General features: G+C 43.3%; 1 protein-coding gene across 2 annotated transcripts in view; it reads right to left on the bottom strand.

The window, feature by feature from the left end:
• Window positions 1-392: 392 nt before the first annotated feature.
• The window catches only part of CNBD2 (cyclic nucleotide binding domain containing 2), a 49,958-nt gene continuing 27,353 nt past the window's right edge, over window positions 393-22,997 (bottom strand). The window contains exons 8-12 of one of the 2 annotated variants that reach the window (XM_055544930.1): window positions 21,067-21,181; window positions 15,188-15,365; window positions 14,250-14,370; window positions 6,933-7,096; window positions 393-738 (exon numbers count right to left, since the gene is read on the bottom strand). In XM_055544930.1, the coding sequence (XP_055400905.1) occupies window positions 420-738; window positions 6,933-7,096; window positions 14,250-14,370; window positions 15,188-15,365; window positions 21,067-21,181 (897 nt within the window). In that variant the 3' untranslated portion in view covers window positions 393-419. The remainder of the gene's footprint in view (window positions 739-6,932; window positions 7,097-14,249; window positions 14,371-15,187; window positions 15,366-21,066; window positions 21,182-22,997) is intronic. The other variant, XM_055544931.1, reaches the window with a different exon arrangement.

The following is a 22,997-nucleotide window of genomic DNA, read 5'->3' as shown; positions in this document are numbered from 1 at the left end:
GTCAAATGCTTCAGCAAGATGGCTGCCATAGAACGAATGTTCTATGGATCTTAGCTCCCTGACCTGGGATCAAACCCAGGCCCCCTGCAGTGGAAGCACCACCAGGGAAGTCCCCTACACTCCTTCAGACAACCTGTCTGGCCTTGCAAGACCTTTGAGTTCACAACCCTGTCTTTCCTCTGTGCCTCCCATCTATGTCATAAGACCCTCTCACCCTGAGGCCACCCCAGTGATTAACCCCCACACCCCCAGACTCCTGACTATCCCCTACTCAGCCCTACAAGTGCCAGGGGAGACAGTACCCCCTAATACCTCTCCAGACCCCCAGGTCACCCCCAGGTCCCCTCACTATAAGCCCCACAATTCCCATGGCGGTTATTCAGAAAACATGGTGGTTGACCCAACATCTTTTATTGATTCTACATGAGGACCCCTGCATTCTTATACTGAGGCAGGAGCTCTTGGATTTTGTACCGGGGTGGTATAATGGTTTGGACAATCCTCAATGGGGGCAGGTATTTCTGGGGTGCCATAAAAATGGGATGACGACGTTTAGTCTTCTTGTCTAAGCTATACATATCCAGCATCACAATTCTGGGGTTGTAGGTCCCTTTCTTCTTGGGCTGGATTGGAGTGAATGGGGGACGCCAGCGAGGCTCTACCAGTAGCCGCACCAGGTCCTTCCGGAAGATATTCCAGTTGTTCTCCTTGAGGAACCTCTGGCACAGATCTTCATCACTGAAGGTAAGGAACAGGTGTTGGGGTTCCCACACCAGCGCCTCCTGACCCCCTGCCCCTCCAGTCCTGCCTCCTGCCACTCCTTCAGTCCCTAAACACCCTGAGCTCTGTCCCACCTCTGCGCCCTTTCCCAGGCCCTTCCATCTGCCTCCTTCACCATTCCACATTTTCATCCCCTAGACCTGCACTACTCCATGCAGTGGCCATGACCCACATGTGGCTACTGAGTACCTGAAGTGTGATTAATCTGAATTAGAGATGTGCTCTGAGTATAAAATACATACCAGATTTCAAAGACTTAATACCAAAAAAAGGATGCAGAGTATCTCAGTCATTTTTATGTTGATTACATGCTAAAATGATAATATTTTAGATATACTACATTCAATAAAATGTATTATTAAAATTAATTTCACCCCTCTATTTTTATTTCTTATAATGTGGCTATTGAAAATTTAAAATTATACCTGTGATCATTAGCCATCAGGGAAAGATAAGCCAAAGCCACACAAGATACCACTTATGTCCACTGGGACAATTAAAGAGACAAATAATTATTAGTGTCAATGAAGAAGTGGAGATATTGCAATGAGGGTTCCAATACATTGCTGACAGGAATAGAAAATGATACAGCGACTTGGAAATACAGCCTAGCAGTTCTTCAAAAGGCTAAACAGTTAACTTATGACCCAGCAATTCCACTCCTTGGTATATACCCAAGAGAAATGAAAACATATGCCCACATAAAAATTTGCCTAAGAATGCTCCTAGCAGCATTATTCAAGATAGCCAAAAAGTAGACACCACCCAAATGTCCATCGACTGATGAAGGGATAAATAAAGTATAATATGTCCATGCGCTGGAATATTATTTGACAATAAAAAGGAATGAAATATTGATATTAGGTTGGCCAAAATCTTGGGTTTCTCTGTAACACTGTATGGAAAAATTCCTGAATGAATTTTTGGCCAACCCAAAACTGGCTACAACACGAATGAACCTTGAAAACACTATGCTAAGAAGCCAGTCACATGTGCTGGGTTGGCCAAAAAGTTCATTCAGGGTATCCTACCAAACTAATACATGGTTCTATTTATGGGAAATGTCCAGATCGGGCAAATCTTTAGAGATAGAAAGTCAACTGGTAGCTGCCCTGGCTGGTTTTGGTGCCCTGCATCTACTCTGCCCCCCTCCGTCATAGCACATGAGGGTAGGAAAGAGGTGGGCAACGGTGGATGGGCTCAGGACTCACTGGCTTATTTCCTCCTGAGACCACAGCAAGGGAAGGCCCTTTGACTTTCACTGCCTCAGCTGTACTCTCACCTAAGGAGGCAAGCTTGGTAAATCACTAACACATTAGAGCATTCTTTTGGAAAATTGCGTTGACCAGGAGAAAATCAACTTTGATTCGCAGAGATCAACTTAATCCAAAATCTAGAGGTCAGAATGGGCTACAAGTTAGTCCTGAGACCTTAGGTCTCAGCAGTACCAGTGTCAGCTCCTACCAGCTCATGAGGGCAACTCCATGCTGAGTGACAACAGGTTGGTAGCTCAAAACTGGCCATGGGAGGAGTATGTGTACCATAGAAACTGGCCAACACTTCCAGTCAGGTGACCTCCCACCTCCAAAAGAGCTGCTTGTTGAACGTTGCCCAGCATACCAATGGCGAGTCTCTACCTAAAGAGCCCCATTAACTCCCGATCTCTTGCATAATAAATAACGCTGTCTAACCCTGCTTCACACTCACCATGCACCAAGCACTTTATACTTATTAACTCATCACATCCTCACGACCACCCCATTTCACAAACGTGGAAACTAAGGCTCAAGCAGGTTAAGGAACTCACCAAAACTTAAGAGAGGGCAAGCATGTGACCACAAATTCTTAGATCTTTTTGATGATGTTGTTCCAGAGTAAAAGTTAAGACAGACAAGATTCTACGTCACCTCCTGATGCTGCTGGTCAGGTTGGTTCTAGTCTAGGCTTCCACTAAAGGGGGCAGCTCTCCTAAAGCCCTCCACTTCATGCAGGGGTTCCGGTTCCATCCTCTGCCTCGCTGGAATTGGAATTGTCATCTGTCCTTGCAGGATGCCAGGACATGGTGCCCTCCGTTACTACCCCCACACCACATCCGCCTGGCCATCTGGCGCTAGATCGCACTCAGGGCTTTGGTTTTAGGTTGTTCTTCACTTGGGCCCTTGGGAGAGTTCCCTTTTTTCCTGGGAACTCAGCTGTTCATATTCTACATGCACTCCTTGTGTCTGCAGGGGGACAGGCTTCAGACAATCTAGCCCATAGCATGCACGGGACAGGCGTCTCGCCCACGGACTGTGCCATCTTCAGCATGTCACGTCCCCCTTTCCTGGGCCTCCCAGTCCTCAATGAAAACATGGGGGATTTGAGCTAGATAATGGATATATTTTCTGCCTGCTTTAGCAGTCTAGAAAACCGTGAGTTCGACAATTAATGAATAAGCCAGAATTCTGTCTGTCAGCACCGCAGACGACTATAGCAGAGTGCTGACCGCAGCACAGACGCTGAGGCCCAACACGCGCCACCCTCAAGCCTGCGCACACCGCTGAATGCCAATGCAGCCGCGAGCTGCAGACGCTCTGTGAGAAGCTAAGGCTCCTTAAACCCTTTCTTTCCTCCTTAAATCCTTTCTTTCCCCCTTAAACTCTTTTTTGAGGAGGTGGCTCTAAATAGCTATTTTCTACATTGATAGGCCACAGGAATCAGAGAATTCGAGCACAGCTGAACTGCAAGGAACCATCAGTGTTTCTCAGCTTTTTTTTTTCCCCCACAAAACTGCCCCAATTTTTCTTATTCTTTTAAAACTTTTTATTTTGTATTGGGGTATAGCTGGTGTGCTGTGATTCATGGGGTCGTAAAGAGTCGGACACGACTGAGCGACTGAACTGAACTGACAGCTGATTAACCATGTGGTGGTGGTTTCAGATAAACAGCAAAGGAACTCAGCCATACATATACATGTAAAAACTGCCCCCAATCTGGATCACAGCTACATTATCACCTGTTCTTTTATTAATGCTTTTCTTAATTCTGCTTAATTTCTTTCACTTAAATATTTACTTTGGCTTGGTTTAAAAGCAACAAGATTGTCTAATCAAGGGTTTAGTGAACTAGTCCTGTTTTTCTAACTCATACTCAAATAAATATGTAGCTGTTTATAATCTGTGTACCACCTAAAATCATCTTGTAAGCCTTCTGGGAAGATGTTCCGTAATTTGGGGAAACTGTTCTACTCTAATTGTTTTGTTTTGCAGTGGAGTCTGATGCCTAAAGGAGGGGAAGTGACTTGTCCAAGGTCATACAGAGCCCATGTCAAATTCTTTCCTGTGCTTATTAGATACAGTTGAAGTAACTTTACAGATCTGCTTGCCTTCACCTCTTTCTCAACCACAGGAATCACCACACCTGCTTACAAAGCCATGTCTGATCACATCACCACCACAAGAAAAGAAAAAGGTGGGGAGGATGCAAAATTATATCTGTATGGTTTCTCTTATGAAAGTTTGTGTGACTGAATGATAAATGCATATTTGGCACATATCCATGTAGTAAAAAAAAGTACTGAAAGGAAATACATAATGCTAATTGGGATTGTTGGAGTAATGCAAACACTTTCGGTTTTCACCTTCTTAAATGTTCAGCCTTTTTCCGGTTTTCCACAGTTAGTGGGCCTCATTCGTTCACTAACGTTTATCAAGCACCTATCTCGTGCCAAGTACTGTACAGGTGCTAGAGGTGAGAGGTGGATAAAGCCCAAACCCTGTCTTCAGGAGGAAATTAACCAAGTGGTGGGGAAAGAACTGTGCAAAAACTATACAGTTCTAAGGACTTCCCTAGCAGTCCAGTGGTTAAGAGTTCACCTTCCAATGCAGGGGATACAGGTTCAGTCCCTGGTCAGGGAGAAAAAGCCCACATGTCTCGCATTGTAAAAAATTCAATAAGGAGTTTACAAATGGTCCACATTAAAGAAAAACAAACTACAAAGCTCTAACCAGCTGTAATACAGCGTGGTATGGCCACTGTGAGAGCTATAGGACTATGAGTGAACAGAAAGGGGTCCCTAGCCCAGCTTTCTGGAGGAGATGAATCTTAAAGAATGAGAAGCTTATCTGAATAAAAGGCTGGAAGCAGGACTGAGGGATGGCGTTCCAGGCAGAAGGGTCTACATTGGCAAAGGCAATGGTCTAGGAGGCAATCTTCCCGGGTTGCCAGAGTGGGTTAGAGACAGCAGGAGTGCTACAGGGAGTTGAAGGGTCAGACTATGAAGGGCTGTTTACATGGCACTGAATCTGTACTGTATCCTATAGGCAGTGAGGTACCACTGAAAGGTTTTAAACAGGAGTTTAACATGGCCAGACTTGAGTTTTAATAAAAGCACAGTGCAGGCTTCCTGGTAAGCTCAGCTGGCAAAGAATCTGCCTGTAATGCAGGCCCTCAGTTTGATTCCCCTGGGTCGGGAATATCCCCTGGAGAAGGGATAGGCTACCCATGCCAGTGTTCTTGGGCTTCCCTGGTGGCTCAGATGGTAAGGAATCTATGCCTGCAACATGTGCAACCTGGGTTCGATCCCTGGGTTGGGAAGATCCCCTGGAAGAAGGCATGGCAGCACACTCCAGTATTCTTGCCCGGAGAATCCCCGTGGACAGAGGAGTCTGGAAAGCCACAGTTCATGGGGTTATAAAGAGTTGGACATGGCTAAGAGACTAAGCATAGCACAGCACAAAAGCACAGTGTGCAGAAATGACCCAGCACAAAGAAGACGGAGGCAGGAGACCAGTGCTAAGATGGCTGCAAGAGTCCAGGTTTGGGGTTCCGAAGAGGGGCTGGGGATGTCACCCAGGGAGGTGAATGAGATCCACTGGGCTGTGTGAATAAAACAGTAGGACTTCATCTATATTTATCTTTGGCTTTTTTTTTTTTTTAATTTAAATTTTCAGCCACATCATGCAGCTTGCAAGATCTTAGTTCCCTGACCAAGGATCAAGCCTGTGCCTCAGCAGTGAAAGCATGGGATTCTAACCACTGAACCACCAGGGAATTCCCTCTTAGTCTTATTCTTTTTAAAGATCTATGTTTGCTTATTTATAATGTATAGGAGGTATACAACACACAGCAGATATAATATAGATATAATAGATAAAAAATAAATAAACATTATGTTACTCATATCACATAATATATTCTAGGGAGTATACACTCAAACACTCTTTAGTAATAACAGTGTAAGATCAAAACAGTTCTGTGATCAGTTATCAGGCAATAAATTAGTTTTTATGTAAAAAATAGTGGGGTTTTTATCACACTATAAAAGTATTCACTTTTATGGAAAATTTGGAAACTAGGGAAATATAAATAGAAATCTTTTTATTAAATCTTTTAAGATAAATATTTTTAAATTATAAAATAGATATATCATCATTACCAAACATTGAGAATAAAGGGGAAAATCCACTTGGGATGTTACTACCCTGACAATAACTTTAAAAAGTATATCATTTTTTCCCTTATTATAAAAGAAAGAAATAAAAAAAGGAAATATATACTCACTGCAAAAACAAACATCAGAGGAATATATAAGCATAACCAGAAAGCCCCTTTTAGTCCTGTCTTCTGGAAAGAATGACCATTACAAATTGGGCAATACCACGGAATTATCAGTTTTGCTCATTTTCCTTCTAGATTTTTCTCATGTAGAAAGGCCCGAGTCATAGTATATATACAACTTTGTACCCTGTCCTTTTCATGTAGCATTGCATCACTCATTTTACTTTTGCTTCTTCAAAAAAAGTTACTATTAAGGGAATGCATCACTGTTTTCTAAACTGTCCCCTTGGTGTGACACGTGTGGATGGGGGGGGGGTTGTTTTTTTATTATAAATATGGCAGCTACAAACATCTTAGTATCTTTCCCTATAATTTAGTTATATAGAGATAAATTCACAGGTAGACTATTGCTTCAAAGGGTAGAAACAGTTTTGGCCCGTGGAAACATTATTATCTAAAATTATTATCAAAAGGATTGAGCCAATTTAGAGGGTATTAGCAATTACCAGTTTCATTCTACCCTTGTCAGCACTAGATATTATCACTTTTTTAAATAAGAGGTAAAAAACTGTTCATTCGATCTGACGGAACGTACACACTTTTCCAGCACTGACCTGGGGTACTTGATACTGAACTTTGACAATTTTTCTATTGTATTACTGTCAAGCAGTTCACAGAATTTTTCTCTCCTGATCCATATCACCTCAGCTCCCAGGCTCACAAGGATCAAAGGCCGTGTGTCACGCTGGCTCTCCGGGAGGAGGATCTGGTGAAGGCCCTAGAGAAAAGAAGTCCCAGAAAGTTCAACCTCAGAGACCATCCACTCTACAAGCAAATTTTCCTGATTGGAAAAGCAAGGCCCCAAAAGGACTCGAATCCATCTGGGGTCATTCAGCAAGTGATAGGGAGAAGTCCAGGGCTCTCTTTGCCAATGACACCCAAGTCCTCAAAGAACCCTCCGAGCACTTTGTCCATAGTCCTACCTCCAGGCAGCAGGCTCTGCAAGAATCATGCTTGTGGGACTTCCCTGGTGTCCAGTGGTTAAGAATCCGCCTTGCAAAGAGGGGGATGCAGGTTCGATCCCTGGTCTTGGAACTAAGATCCGACAAGCCAAGGGACATCCCTTGTGAAGCAATGAAATGCCGCAACTAAGACCTGACGCAGCCAAATAAATAAATTTTTTTTAAAAAGGATTTGTACTTACACAGTCGCTTGCCAGGTAGCAGCATTTTACCAGCTTTACCTGGTGATCAATCTCAACTCTTCTTTGTGCCAGGTCAGCTCATTTTCTCTTCCTTAGGACTATGACAAATAGCCTGTCCTCCTAGATCTTCCCTTTTTTACAGCCACCATGCCCTCCCCGACCCTTCCCTCCAGGGCTTTGTTCATAGCACTTGTCCCCACAGAGCCTTAGTTCTTTCTGTCCCTCACAGGTTCTGGGGCCACTGGCAGCTACTGTGCAGCTCCCATTGCTCCTTGGGCTCTCTGGTGTGGATTCCTACTCCATCATATTTGGAAGGGAGATGGAGGTCAGCAGGCCCATCTGCTTGCTTTACAGGGACTGTATTCCCCTTCTTAAGGAGACACTTTGAGATGGGGCACAGCTGGGACTAGAGTCCTGGCTGCTGAAGTCCCAGTCCAGTGCTCACGCAGCGTCTCAGCTATTAAGACTCTGGCAAGGAGGCGAGAGAAGGTCAGTGGTCCAGAGCTTGCAATGCCTAGCTGTCTTGGGCTTAAGAAGGACATCAGCCATAAACCAAGAGGTCTGCTCTAGGCAAGCCAAGTGGGATTGGGAAAAATGCAGGCTTCAGAAGGAAGATCCACGTGTTTACTTGTCATGTTGATAGGGACAGAGTAAAGGGACAAAGTAGGTGATTAAATAGTTAATCCCACTAAAGGATCATAAGTAAAGGAAAAGGTATGAAGACCTCTGTGAGTCAATGATCGCACTAGAAAGCAGGTTTGCTTAGCAACAAAACCATGTGACAGGAGCACGCGATGTGCCCCAAAACAACAAAACAATGGTGGCATGAGACCTGCATCCTGCCTAGTGAGCTCAGTAAATTACTGATCCCAGGACATGCTCTCTGCACACACAGAAACAATAATTTATACAACAGTGATAATTCAAATTCAGTGGATAGGACTCCAAGCTCTTTGATCTCTGGTTGGGGAACTAAAAGCCCACAAGCTGTGTGCCGCCACCAAAAATTTTGGGCTTCCCAGCTGGCTCAGTGGCAAAGAATCCGCCTGACAATGCAGGAGACACAAGAGATGCAGGTTCGATCCCTGGGTTGGGAAGATCTGCTGGAGAAGGAAATGGCTACCCATTCCAGTATTCTTGCCTGGGAAATGCCATGGACAGAGGAGCCTGGTGGGCTATGGTCCATAGGATCGCAACGAGTCAGACATGACTGAGAACCCACAGCATATCACAGGCATTTCAAAGTGAAAGGCCCTCGTTGCACTGAGACCTAAAGTAATTTTCCCATTGTGCTATGACAGTCCTGGCTTGACCAGGTAGCAATAAGAAAACTCTCCTGCCCAAACCTGGAGGAGGAGCTGCTGGTGGAAGCCTGATGACTATTCAAGAATGAGAAAGAAGGTGGTTTTTTCCCCCTCCCCACTTTCCCTTTGATTATAAGACTGTAGCCCACTTAAGTTCTCTGGGCATAGCACCCTCTTGGCTGCCTGCTTGTAAGCTTCACAAACATCTTATTCTAATAAATTACTTCTTGTCTATCACTTTACCTCTCGCTGAATTTTTTGTGTTGAGATACAAAGGACCAGAGTTCCCCAGAGCCCCGGGAAAGCCACCCAACAGTTTCAATGTGACTTTGGGTGAAGTTACACTTCCCTGGCCCATTGTTTGCTCACCTGTGAAACAGGTGAGAACACCTGCCCCGCACGTCTCTGAAGGATTCTCAAACTGAAGGAGACGAGAAGCAGGATTTGGAACCTTCCCCTTCCTCACCCTCACCACACTACCACCACGATTTGGGTTCTAGACCTTAAAGAATGACCATCTGCTCTGAGCCCTGGCCTTGTCTCTCCTTGTAAGACTGGAGTGGAGATGTGTCATCTTTCTTATGAGCTGTTGACGGTAAACAAGATGGTGTGTGTAAGGATGCTCTGGGAGACGTGAAGATCCTCACGCTTCAGCTGTGCTCACTGCAATGGCCATGAAGCCCCTTCTAATGAGCACCAGGCCTTGCACAGAAGCCAGAATGGCTGCTCTTTAGTCAGTTTCGACTGTGTGGGAGAAACATGTATATAAATGTAATCCTCACAACCACCCTGGGATATAGGGATTATCAGCCTTAGATGTGGAAAATGAGGTTGGGCAAAGGAAATTTGCTTGTCAAAAGTCACGTTTATCTTATAATTACAGTAAGGATGATGCCGATGATAATGATGGCGGTGATGGGGTGATGGTGATGATCGCACCAGCTCATGTTTAATGAGCAGGCACTAAATCCCAGGCCCTCCTGTAGCTCTGGTGTGTGTTAACTCACGTAACCCGCACTAGAACCCCACGAGGTGAGTTCTTTTATTATCATCATTTTACAGAGGATGAGCTGAGGTTAAGAAACATGTCCAACATCACACAGCATGGAAGCAATAAAGCTAGGATTTGAACGCAAGTGGGTCTGTCTTTAGAGTCCATGCACTTATTTATTTATTTTGGCTGTACCATGGGGCATGTGGGATCTTAGTTCCCTGACCAGGGATCAAACCTGTGCCCCCTGCAGTGGAAGCACGGAGTCTTAACCACTGGACCACCAGAGAAGTCCCCAGAGTCCATGCTTTTAGCTGCTACACTTCAAGGAAACTGAGCCACAAAGACGTTAACTAGTTTGCCAAGGTGACAAGGCAGAAAGTGATGGAGTGGGATTTGAGCCCATCAGCCTGCCCAGGACCTCACGAAGGGCAGCCCAGCAGCAGGCAGTTATTCACCTCCAGTCCACCTTATACTTTCCAGCCAGAGTCAGGTCCTCAAACAGCTTCCCAAAGCTCCCAGGAGAAAATAAAGCTCTTCACTGTGGCCACTGTGGCTTTGGCTGCCTCACCCTTGTGAGGTTCCCACCTTGTTCACTCCATTTCAGCCACACTGCCCTCCCTTCCAGTTCCCTCCACATGCCAAGCTCCTTCCCACCTCAGGCTCGACCTGCTTTCTCTTTCTGGAACACTCTCCCTCCCAGGTTGTCCACAGCTCATTTGTTTTGTCATTCAGGTCTCAGCTTACACATCGCTGTCTTAGGGCAACCTTCCCTGACCACTCCATTTAAGACCACATCCCCGCTCAACCCAGCTTTCTGTTCTGTTCCCAAAAGCAATTTAAAACTTTCTGTATATTTGCTGCTTTATCTGTTTACTGTCTGTCCCCAGACTAGATCATAAGCCCCACAAGGGCAAGAATGGCATCAGTCTACTTGCCCACACTGGCACCTTAGGCCAAGCTTGAAGCTTGATAAACACTCAAGAAATACCCGTGGGACTTCCCTAGTGGTACAGTCATTAAGGCTTCGCCTTCCAATGGGTGGAGAATGAAGGCCTTGCTCTGAGCTCCCACCCAGAGCCTTCTAGGATTGTCTAGAGCAGGGGTCCCCAACTTCCAGGATCTACTGTCTGATGATATGAGGTGACGCTGATGTAACAATAACAGAAATAAAGTGCACAATGAATGTAATGCACTTGAATCACCCTGAAAGCATCCCCTCCCACTTCTAGTCCATGGAGAAACAGCCTTCCACGAGCTTGGAATCAAGTCTGAAGTCCCTCTTGTCCCACTTGCTTCCCACATGCTCTCTACCAGAATAAGCAATGCCCTTCCTGGCCTCGGTGCCTCCATTCACCCAGGGTGCTTGGCATCCCAGCCCCTCACTGGGCCGGCACGAGGTGCGTTCACGGCAGGTGCCCAGCCTCAGGCGGCCTGTGTTCAGTCCCGAGCACCTCGCCCTGAGACTCTGAAACTGCAGGAAGGCGGAAGCGAGAGGGCTGGAAAGCATGTCACATGAACGCTGCAGGAATGGAGGAATGTTTTCCCCGAATAAGAAAATAATTAACGGGGCACTGGCATGCTGCCTGGCTCCATAAATGTTGAATAGAAAAACAAAACCGCATTCTTTAAATTCTAAGAGGCCATCATGTGGCAAGGAAACTGATTTGTTTATTCTTGGGGGGTGGGTAGGGTGCAGCGGGTGCTGGGAAGAACTGGGTAAAAGCTGTAGGAGGCAGAGTTTTATTGAGCAAAAGGAAGAGCTGCTGAAAAGCTCCAAACTAGTCACTCAGCACTGAGGGCTGGGCCAGGGCCTGGGGCTCCAGACAGTGCTGGGCTGGCCTCGCTGCCTCCCAAGGCACACAGTCCAGCAGAGCAGGAGCGCCGGGAGATCAGCACAACATGGGGTGAAGGGGTCTGAAGAAGACCCTGGGGATTCATGGTGACAATGACTGACCACACATCAGAAGACAGAGCCCCCACCCCCAGGAAGACTGAGGAGCACGGCTACTCACCAGGAGGCCTCACGCCCTCCCTGTGCCGCTCACCCAGCCTCCCAGCTCCAGCATCTATCTCTTGGCATCTAGCTCCCACAACGGTCAGAGTTCAGGGTCAAACTTGTTTCACCCATACATTCCCCTCCACTATTGCATTTTTTTTCCCCTGGTCGAGTAGCATGTGGTGATTAGAGCTCCCCAGGTGGCGCAGTGGTAAAGAATCCGCCTGCCAAACCAGGAGATGTGGGTTCAATTCCTCGCTCAGGAAGGTCCCCTGGAGTAGGAAATGGCAACCCACTGCAGTGTTCTTGCCTGGGAAATTCCATGGACAGAGGAGCCTGGCGGCTACAGTCCACGACGTGGCAGAGTCAGACACAACTGAGCAGACAGCACCGCACAGCATGTGGGATCCTAGTTCCCTGACCAGGGATCGAACCTGTGTCCCCTGCACTGAAAGCACAGAGTTTTAACCACTGGACCACCAGGGAAATCCCTGGATAATCTCCAGAACCATTTTAGACTTACAGAAAAATGAAGAAGATGGTACATCTTAACCAGTTTCCCGGTTAAGATCTCACATTGTGTAGTAGTTTTGTTACAATTAATGGACCACGATGGATACACATCAATAACTGAAGTCAATGAGTTATTTAGATTTCCTTTTTCTGTTCCACAGTCCTCTCCAGGACACATTACACTTAACTGTCATGTCCCTTGAGGTTCCTCTCGGATGTGGCAGTTTCTCGGACCTACCTTGTTTATGATGATCTGGACAGTTTTGAGGAATGCCAGTCAGGTAGGTCTTGGGTTGGCCCACTATTAGATTCTGACTGATTTTTCCTCCTCATTAGATGGGCTTATAGGTGATCGGGAAGAGGACTGTAGTACACCATCGTCATCACATCACATCCCACATTTATCATCTCATAAACAAGGACATACTATCAACATGATTTATTACTGCTGACGTTGGCCTTGATCACCTGACTCAGGGAGCACTTTACTTTCAGTAGTTCTTCCTCTGTAAAATTATTCTTTTCTTCCTCCTATACTGTACTTTTCGGAAGGGAGTCACTATGTGCCGTCCACGCCTAAGGAGCAGTGAGGGCAGCGTATCTACATAGATTATTTGGAATTCTTCTGCATGTGAGATTTGTGCCCTCTCCTCGTTTATTAATTTATTCATATGTATGCATTATATCCATTTGTACTTACGGATTTTGTTAATTGTATTTATTTTTGGCTGGGCTGGGTAGTCCTAGTGGAATTCCTCTGTGCAGGCTTTCTCTAGCTGCGGTGAGCAGCGGCTACATTCTAGTTGCATCTTTTCATATTGATTTCCTTCCCTTAGAAATATTCTAAGGGAATTCCCTGGTGGTCCAGTGGTTAGGATTTGGCACTTTCACTGCTGGGGCCACGGTCAATCCCTGGTTGGGGAACTAAGATCTCTCAAGGCACAAATTGCAGCCAAAAAAAGAGAGAAATATTCATTTAACTTTGCCACGTCTTTTCATAGTTTGCTAATTTCTTTTTATTGCCAAATAACAATTCACTGTACAGATTTGTCAGTTTGTTTATATTTATTTACCTTTCCATATCAATTTTAGCATCAGTTTGTCAATATCTACAAAATAACTTACTGGGATTTTGATCTGAATTGCACTGAATCTATACATCAAGTGGGGACAACCTGACATGTTAATGATACTGAGTCTTCCAACCCACAAACATAGAATATTTCTCCATTTATTTAAATCTTCTTTGAATTCTTTCATTATAGTTCTATATTTTCTGCATGTAGTTTCTGAGCATATTTTGTTATATTTACACCTACGTATTTCACTTTTTGGCGCTATTTTAAATGGCACTACATTTTTTATTTCAAATTACAACTGTCTGTTGCCTTATACCCTGTGACCTTGCTATAATCATTTATCAGCTCAGGAGGTTTTATTTGTTCTTTTGTTTATTTGTCTTATTTGTTCTTTATTTTGTTATTTTTGTTTCATTTTTTAATTCTTTTGAACTGCCTATATTGACAATCATGTCACCTGCAAACAAAGAAAACTATATTTTTTCCTTCCCGATCTGTATTTATTTCATTTCCTTTTCTTAATGCGCTGTCTAGAACTTCCAAAACAACACTGAATAAAAGTAGTGAGAAGAGACACCCTTGCCTTCTTCCTGGATTATTTTAAAGCAAGTCCCAGATGTCATACCATTTTATCTATACATATTTGGATATATCTCTTAAATATAAGGACCTTTTAAAAAAACATAACCACAATACATTACCACAACTTAAAAAGTCAATAATATCCCTTAATATCACCAAATCCAGAAAAGGATGTTTTTAGACCTTTACTCTCATTATCTCGCACCCTCAGCCCATCAGGTTACACACTGTGTTGAGAACAAGGCTCTCTGCAACTTACCAAGATCTCTCCTTGCTCCACGGTATGGATCTTCATGTAGGCCCCCACCGCAGCCTCCTTGGGGAGATCACCATACTTGGTTTGGATCATGGGACATTTGATCAAATGAGAACACCTGGACCTGAAATTTGACAGCTTGTTACAGAGAACTCGCTTGAAGCTCTCGATAATCAGCCCTTGCTCTACTGCATGTTAAGAGCACCCCTTCCTTCTCCCAGGTGGTGAGAACACAGAAAATCAAACCCTGAGAGAGACGGACTGTCAGGAATTGTAGAGGTTTAACCAGGGAGGAGATTTGGGAGAGGAGGATTTCATCAAACTTTTTGGCCAATCCATAAAACAAGTGGCCAATCCAGGTTCAAATCTTGATTGGACTGACTCTAAAGCACTTATCTACTGACTCCCTTAGATGAGTAGACTTTTATGAAAAAGCTCAGATTCAAAAAGGCCGAGTGATACACAGACAGAAAGTCACCACCAAAAAATGTATGCAGCCCCTTCTTCTTCAGATGGGCTCCCTGAGAAAGGAAGCAGCTGACTGCCTGATGAGGCCCTGTGAGCTGGAGGCAGAGAAAGTAGACCCCAATATCAAACCCAGGACCTCTCTCGGCTGCCTTCTTTTTTAAGTCTTTTTTGAATTTGAATTCGTTACAATATTGCTTCCATTTTATACTGGTTTTCTGGCCATGAGGCATATTGGATCTTGGCTCCCCAACCAGGGATCAAACCCATACCCCCTGTATTGGAAGGCAAAGTCTTAACCACTGGACCACCAGGGAAGTCCCCCTAGGCAGCCTTCTACAGACACCCCAATCTTTGGGGGAAAGTTGTGATTGCTATCTCTGCTGACCCCCAGCATACCTGACAGTCTGCCCTGTAAGTTATACCCCCTTTCAACCAGACTCTGAACCCTCCAATCTGTCAAGGGCAAAGCTTACTTGATTTTTGAGCCAAAGGTCTTTGGGAGAGTATTTCCTGAGGTTTTAATCTTCCTACTGAAGCTGGATCCTTCTTGCTCCTGGGCTTTCTGGAGATGAAAAAGCTTCAGAAAACTAAAATCCTGTACAGGATATGACCTGATCTGGAATTCCTTAAATCTCTCCACAGGAGATAAATCTGTTAGAGAAAGTATAAGAAAACACATTAACGACTCTTTCCATACATGAGGATAAAACTGGTGGTGTTTGGAGGTGTATCATAGTCTTCTGCACGGTGAGTCTGATGCACGGGGGAATTAAGAAAAATAGGAAAGAAAAATATTGTGGTTTATGTGTATTTTCCCTCTGGGCTGGGCCCTGAGCTAGAGCTTTATAACCATTACATCCAGATGAATGTCATTAGCCTGATTTAAGAGAGAAAATGAGAAGCGGAATTTAACACCCAGGAAAGGGCCGAAGGGCTTCCAGGTAAAGAATCTGCCTGCAATGCCAGAGACTCCGGTTCAATTTCTGAGTCGGGAAGATCCCCTGGAGAATGGAGAGGCTACCCACTGCAGTATTCTTGGGCTTCGCTGGCGGCTCAGACGGTAAAGTGACTAAAGCACAAAGGGCCAAAGCTTGAATTTGAACTCAGGTGTTTCTAATTCAAAGCTCATGTCTTTCCATTAACAGATCACATTTATCTGTTTTTTCAAACTGGGACTGGGGGTAGGGGTAGCGATAAAAGATAAAGGGATGACCAGCCATAAAACCCTGAGCATGTGCTATGCCTAGCACAGTGCCTGCACCACAACAGGCCCTCTGTGAGAATTATTAAAAAGATTTCCAAGAGAATACCACTCAGAAATGCTATGCTGAGTGAATGGAGCCAGACGCTAAAAAGTACATACTGTATAATTCCATTTACATGAAGCCCTAGGAAAGACAAATGGAACATACAGTGATAGAAGACAGATAAGTAGTTGCCCAGGGCCAGGGGTGAAGGATAGAGATGGACTGGGAAGGGGCACAAGGGAACTTTTAGGGTGCTAGAAATGTTCTATAACTTGGTTATAGAGCCAAGTTATATGTGGTGGTTACAACAGATCTAAATTTGGTAAAACTCATTGAACTACACACTTTAAATTTGTGTCTTTTATTTTATGAAAATTGAGCCTCAATTACATTAATTTAAAAAACAGATCTCCTGAGAGTCCCCTGGTGGCCTAGTAGTTAGGCTTCCACTGCCATGGTAGGGGTTCAGTCCCTGCTCAGGGAACTAAGATCTCACAAGCTGAGCAGCAAAGTCAAAAAAAAAAAAAAAAAAGAGCTCCAATGTTAGAATTAATCGTTAAAATTAAAATTAATGTTAGTAGAAGTAAATCCAAACTACACAAGGAGTAGTACTGGAAAAACAGAGCATTTTTTTTTTAACCCTAAAAACAACCTATTTAGAAGACGTTGTAGCAATATTTATCAACATTTTAAATGCATTGCCAATACACACTGGACCGATTACTTGATCCAGTAATTCTAAGAATTTATCCAATATGTTTCTGTGCACAAGTATGCAAAGATAAACACACCAGGAAATTCCCACAGTAGGGTAATAGCGAAACCTGAAAGTAACCCAAAGTATTTGTAAAATATAACTGGTTTAATCGTAGTATGTCCACATAAGAGAATAAAACTCAGCTATTAAGAACCACAGATCTAGATTTTTGCTTCCAACCAGAGTAAAGGGGACTAGATCCACTAGATCTACTCTCTCACCAGAAACTAATAAAATACTGGGCTGCTGCTACTGCTGCTAAGTCACTTCAGTCGTGTCCGACTCTGTGTGACCTCATAGACTGAAGCCCACCAGGCTCCCCAGTCCCTGGGATCCTCCAGGCAAGAACACTGGAGTGGGTTGCCATTTCCTTCTCCAATTCATGAAAGTGAAAAGTGAAAGTGAAGTCACTCAGTCGTGTCTGACCCTCAGCGACCCCATGGACTGCAGCGCACCAGGCTCCTCCGTCCATGGGATTTTCCAGGCAAGAGTACTGGAGTGGTGTGCCATTGCCTTCTCCGAAAATACTGGGCTAAATACACAGAAAAAAAATGGTTTTCAAGACATTGGGCATCAGGCCATGAAGAATCATTATCCCTGCAAGATAGAAAACAAATGGGATGAGCTCTTCTATTGCCCCAGCCGACCACCTGGAGGCTTTCTGGACAATGGTGCGGCAAAGGGAAATCCAGGAGAAGTCCAGCCATCTCTCCAAATTAATTTGACAGAAGCGAGAGTACCAGAGAAGACAAGGCAGCTGGAGTCCACAGAGCACAGTTCCGGAGAGGAGAGAGCTGCTCAAGAGAGAGGTCTGAAGATCTTCCAAGGGTCTCCTTCAGTCTCAGCTGAGCACTCAGCAACACACATATAATGTCAGGAAACCACAAGCAGAATACAGCCACTAAGACGGCTCTCAGTGATCCCCACCTCCTAATGGCCACACAGGTGTGTACTGTCCTCCCATTAAGTGTGGGCTGGACTTGATTCTAACAGAGAATACAGCAGGAGTGACAGGATGTCACTTTTGAGATGAGGTTTTAAAGACTGTGGCTTTCGCCCTTGGGTATACTCTGCTCTCTCTCTCTCTCCAGGGGAAGCAAGCTGCCATGTCAGAAAAATAGCCCTGTAGAGATACTCACAAGATGAGGGACTAAGTAAAGTTTGCAAACAGCCATTAAATGACCTTGGAAGTGGGTCCCTCTTAACTGAGTCTTCACATGAGAACACAGCCCCTGAAAGACAGCTGCAACCTCACAAGAGAACTTGAGCCGAGGCACTTGGCTAAGCTATGCTCAAAATTCTGACCTACAAGATCTGAGAAATAATAAGTATTAAGTCATTAAGTTTGGGATAATTTGTTCTGCAGTAATAGATACTGCATAGTAGTAATAGTAGTAATACCCAAGGCTGGGGAAAGAAACACCCAAAATGTTTGGAGGGATAAATCATCAGAGTTCTCAAAAGACCAGAAACAGTTCCTATTCCCAAAAGCTAGATTAGAAAGCCTCACAAGTAAAAACGGTTTTGTCTCATAAATGGGACAAAACTAGCTCTAGATTAACTGCTCTGATCTTACCTACCAAAGCCTAAGTGCTAGTTTTTAAAAGATGAAAATATTTCCAAATAACTTACCTGCATCCCAGAACAAACCTCAGAAATATTTACAGGAATTTTAAAATATGCAGCACCCAAAATTCAGTTTCTGGCATTCTGTGAAAATTTACCAAACATGCAAAGAAGTAGGAAAATATGAACCGTATAAAGAGAAAAAAGCAAAGAATTGAAACTGACTCAGAAATGATACAGATGACAGAATTAATATGTAAAAACATTAAAATAGTTGCTATCATTGTGTTCCAAAGAGGAAATTTTGTGTACATTAAGAAGAAAAATAGAAATTAGTTTTTAAAATACCCAAATCAAACTTCTAGATGTGAAAACTGCAAGGTCTGAAATGAAAAAATGTACTGGATAGGATTACTAGCAGATTAAACAATGCAGAAGAAAGACTGTTAAAGTCAAATACATAGCAATAAAAATTATTTAAAATGACAGAGGAAAAAAGACAACAGCAAAATATTATTAGGGTATCAGTAAAACAACTTCAAGCAGCCCAATATACATATGATTTGAGTCTCCAAAGTGGAAGAGAAAGATAGAAAAAAAGAGCATTTTAAAAATAATGGTTAAAGATTCCAAATCTGACGAAAAATATAAACCCAAAGATCCAAAAATTAAATGAGCCCCAAGCACAGAAACATGATGAAAATTTTTCCAAGGCACAATGTAATCAAATTGCTTAAAACTGATAAAAAGAAAAATTTTAAACTAACCAGGGCAGGGTAGTGGTGATGATTTTACCACTTACATTGAATTGCTACATTGTACACCAGGAACTAACATACTGTTATGGGTCAGTTTTACTTCAAAAATAAACAAACGAAAACTCGTAGAAAAAGAGATCAGATTTGTGGTTACCAAAGGTGGAGTGTAAGGGGGAGAAGGAACTGGCTGAAGGTGGTCAAAAGGTACAAACATCCAGTTATAAGATAAATGCTAAGTAACAGAGGTGCAATGCACGTGATTAATATAACTAACATCACTATATGTTATAAGAAAACTGATAAGAGTAAATCCTAAGAGTTCTTACCACAAGAAAATTTTTTTCTTCTTCTTTTATTTTGTATCTATGTGAAATGATTAATGTTCACTAAATTTATTGTGGTAATCATTTCATGATGATTTGTAAGTCAAACCATCTTTCTGTTTACCTTAAACTTACATAGTGTTACATGTCAGTTGTATTTTGATAAAACTGGAAGAAAAAATAACAGCCTCAACAAAAAAGCATATTATGTATAAAGGATATAAAAAGTTATGCAAAGAAATTATATAAAGATAGGAATGTTGGCAGACTTCTTACTGAAGACAATGTGAGCCAGAAGACAGACTTTAAGGCAAGTCTTTAAAATATTGAGCAAAAAAAAAAAAATCTGTAAATCCTGAAGTTTGTACCCAACAAACAATTTCTTTATAAAATTAATGCAAAATCATTCTTAAATATAGAAAAGCTGAAAGAAATGTTAAAGGAAGCACTTTGGGCAGAAAGAAACGGTACTATGGAAGTCTGATCTATACAAAGGTATGAAAAAAATCAGAAATGGTACCACATAAAGACAAAATAGTTTTGTTCTTAGTATTTAAATATGTTTAAAAGATAATTATTTAAAGCAAAAATAATAACCATGTGTTGTAAGGTTTTTAACATATCTGAAGGTAGAATGCATGACTATAGCACATCTGAGGGGGAGAGACACAAGTATACTGTTGCACGGTTCTGATTCTATACGTGAAATGGCATAATATCACTTGAAGGCAGCCTGTGATAAGTTAAAGGTATACGCAACAAACTACAAAGCAACCACTGAAATAACATGACAGAGCTAATAAGCCAACAAAGAAAACGAAATGGAATCATATAAAATAATCCAAAAGAAGCCAGGGGAGAAAAAGAATGTACTTAATACCGCTGAACTGTGTGCTTAAAAATAAAGATAGTAAACTTTATGTTATGTGTATTTTACCATAGTTAAAAAAAAAAAAAACTGGGGAAAAAAGTGTGAGATGTAGCTGCTTTTTCTCTGGTGGATTAGCAATGGAAAAGAGAGAAAAAGAACTGACATGAGAAGAGAACTGAAATTTACTGAGTACCTCCTAGGCACTGTGCATACAAGATTTCCCCTCATTCGGGAGCAACCTCTGTGATAACGACAGTGAACATCAACCATGTATTAACGCATCTAGGGAGTGTTCTAAGAGTGTTATATATTCATTTGCTTAATTTTATAACAAGCCTACATGGTAGAGACCAGAGTCTGCCTTACAGACTCTGAGGGCATCAGTGTGCAGGCACACAGAATCACTTGCCCAGTGTTCACAGGGAGTAAGAGAAGGACCCTGGATTCAGTTTGGCCCCTAGGCTTATGCTCTTAACCACAACACACAGGGACAGACTCCAAGACACCAGGCCCAGAGGCCTGAGTACTCACCAAAGTCACCCTGCTAATCAGCAGAACTCACACACAGCTCTGGCTAGCTCCAGGCTATCTTTTCTCCACCCCTCTCCCTGGAAGAACCTGAGGCAGAGGGGAAAGGCTGAAAGGGGCTGCAGGGGTCAGCAAAAGCCTCACCTGGAGGCCGTGTGGACCCGGTTTCCACAGGTGGTAGAAGATTGTCTATCCTGCCAGGCTTTTCTAGCTCTAGGTTTCTAAGATGCCGTGGACCAGGCACCAGGAAGCTGCAGGATCAAGAGCCCCCTGCTGGCTGCCGGATGTGGATGTCGGCTTACCCTTGAGGTGGATGTTTGGAGGTCCGTCGTCTATGAGCTGCAGGTGCTCCCAGATCCACTTATGGTAGAAGGGCGAGCTCTCAAGGTCTATCAACCTCAGGACTTCACAAATGCCCTGGACACGTAAGGGACACAAGCAGAGGGGTCAACCCCAGCTCCAAGCAGGACAGGCTTTGAAGATAAGCTCTCTTTTGTTTTACTTGCTTCTCAAGTGGTTTGAGGTCCTTTTTAAAAATGAAAATGCTATCTACTCACAATTTAAAAATTCAAATAGTTAAACGGCACGAGAACTAAAAAAAAAAAATCACCATTAAGGATGTTATACATTTAAAATTTTGATATATATTGTCAAACAACCCTCTAGATACGTTAGATAAGTTTACTTTCCCCAATAGTGCATAACAGAACCCATTGTAATACGTCTGTATAGTACACTGACAACTTGGTTTTCACAGCCCTTTTAATCTTTCCTAATCCAAGAGATAAGAAAGATATGTCATTTTTCATATGCATTTCATATATTTATTAGACCTTAATTTTTTTTAAAAAATTTGGCCACATCACACAGCTTGTGGACTTTTAGTTCCCCAACCAGGAATTGAAGCCAGGCCCTTGTCAATGTAAGCATGGAGTCCTAACCACTAGAAAGTCAGGGAATTCCCAATCTTAATCTTTTTTAGTAGGAACTCTAAGAGACACATTAGGATTACTGTTCAAGATAGATTACTGTTGAAGAGATCAAACATTTTAATAAGCCCTTATTATATTCCAGGCATTGTGTTAGGAGCTTTATTCAACATTCATTCAACAAACATTTATCCACCAGGAACTGCAGGTACTAGAAAAATACACATGAGCAGTTTTCTCTCTGGAAAGACTCTCATGGGTGTTTAATCGCATCTGAATCTGTGGAGAAAACAATTTCACCATGTGTTCCCAAATGATAAACTGTTCAAAATGAGTTGATTACGGACATTAATTATGTTTGCAATGCTAGCAGAAATCATGCTCTCCAGCTTTGCCCAGGCCCCAAGGACGCCCAGCCACCCAAGGCCGATTTCTCCCTCTAGTGGCATGAAGAGTAAACTAACGGAGTGGGGACAACTGTTCAAACAGCTGGCCAGGTGGGAAATAAAAATGAGGAAAAAGAGCAGTCCCTTTAGACGTGGCAGGTGCTCTTCAACTCCAGCCAGAAGGGCCACACCAGAATACACCCTGGTGTTGCCTGATCTTCTGAATATTCAGAAGCAGCCAGAAATCAGAATTTTCATGTATTACAGAATCTTCACGTTAACAATTAGATCAGGGCTTTTGCTTCTTTTGCCTACTCAGGCTTTTCTAGTTGTGGCTCCAGGGCTCCAGAGCATGTGCACTCAGTAGTTGTGGTGGGATCTTAGTTCCCCAACTAGGGGTCAAACCCACGTCCCCTATAATGGAAGGCAGATTCCTAACCACTGGAGCACCAGGGAAGTCCCATAAGTTGGGTTTTAACAAAACACTGTAAGGGACTAGTCAACTCATCTGCTACTCAAGGAGCCCTCTACCTGCTGTCACTCTGTGACATCTATATTATTTTTCTCAGAATGAAATTCAAGCATCAGAAATCAGCTGTGACGCTTATTTAGAGGCAGATTTCCAGAGTTAATGAAGCAGAGTCTCTGGGATGAGGCAGGACTTTGCCTTTTTAAGAAGCATGCTAGGAGTTCTTTATGCATACCAAAATTTAAAACCTCTTCCCCTAGATCAGGGGCCCTCCAGCTTCAGTGCACATCAGAATCACTTGGAAGCAGAGGTCAGTGTTGTCAGAAGACAGAGTACTGAGCTCTCTCCTCCCAGAGTTTTGGGTTTACTAGCTCTTGCGAGGGCCTAAGAATCTGAATTTTTTAGTGAGTTCCCAGGCGATGCTGATGCTGCTGGTCCAGCAACACTTT

The sequence above is a fragment of the Bubalus kerabau genome, chromosome 13 (genome assembly GCF_029407905.1).
Source record: "Bubalus kerabau isolate K-KA32 ecotype Philippines breed swamp buffalo chromosome 13, PCC_UOA_SB_1v2, whole genome shotgun sequence".
In the NCBI taxonomy this organism is placed as follows: Eukaryota; Metazoa; Chordata; class Mammalia; order Artiodactyla; family Bovidae; genus Bubalus; species Bubalus kerabau.
This window is presented reverse-complemented; position numbering and strand designations above follow the sequence as displayed.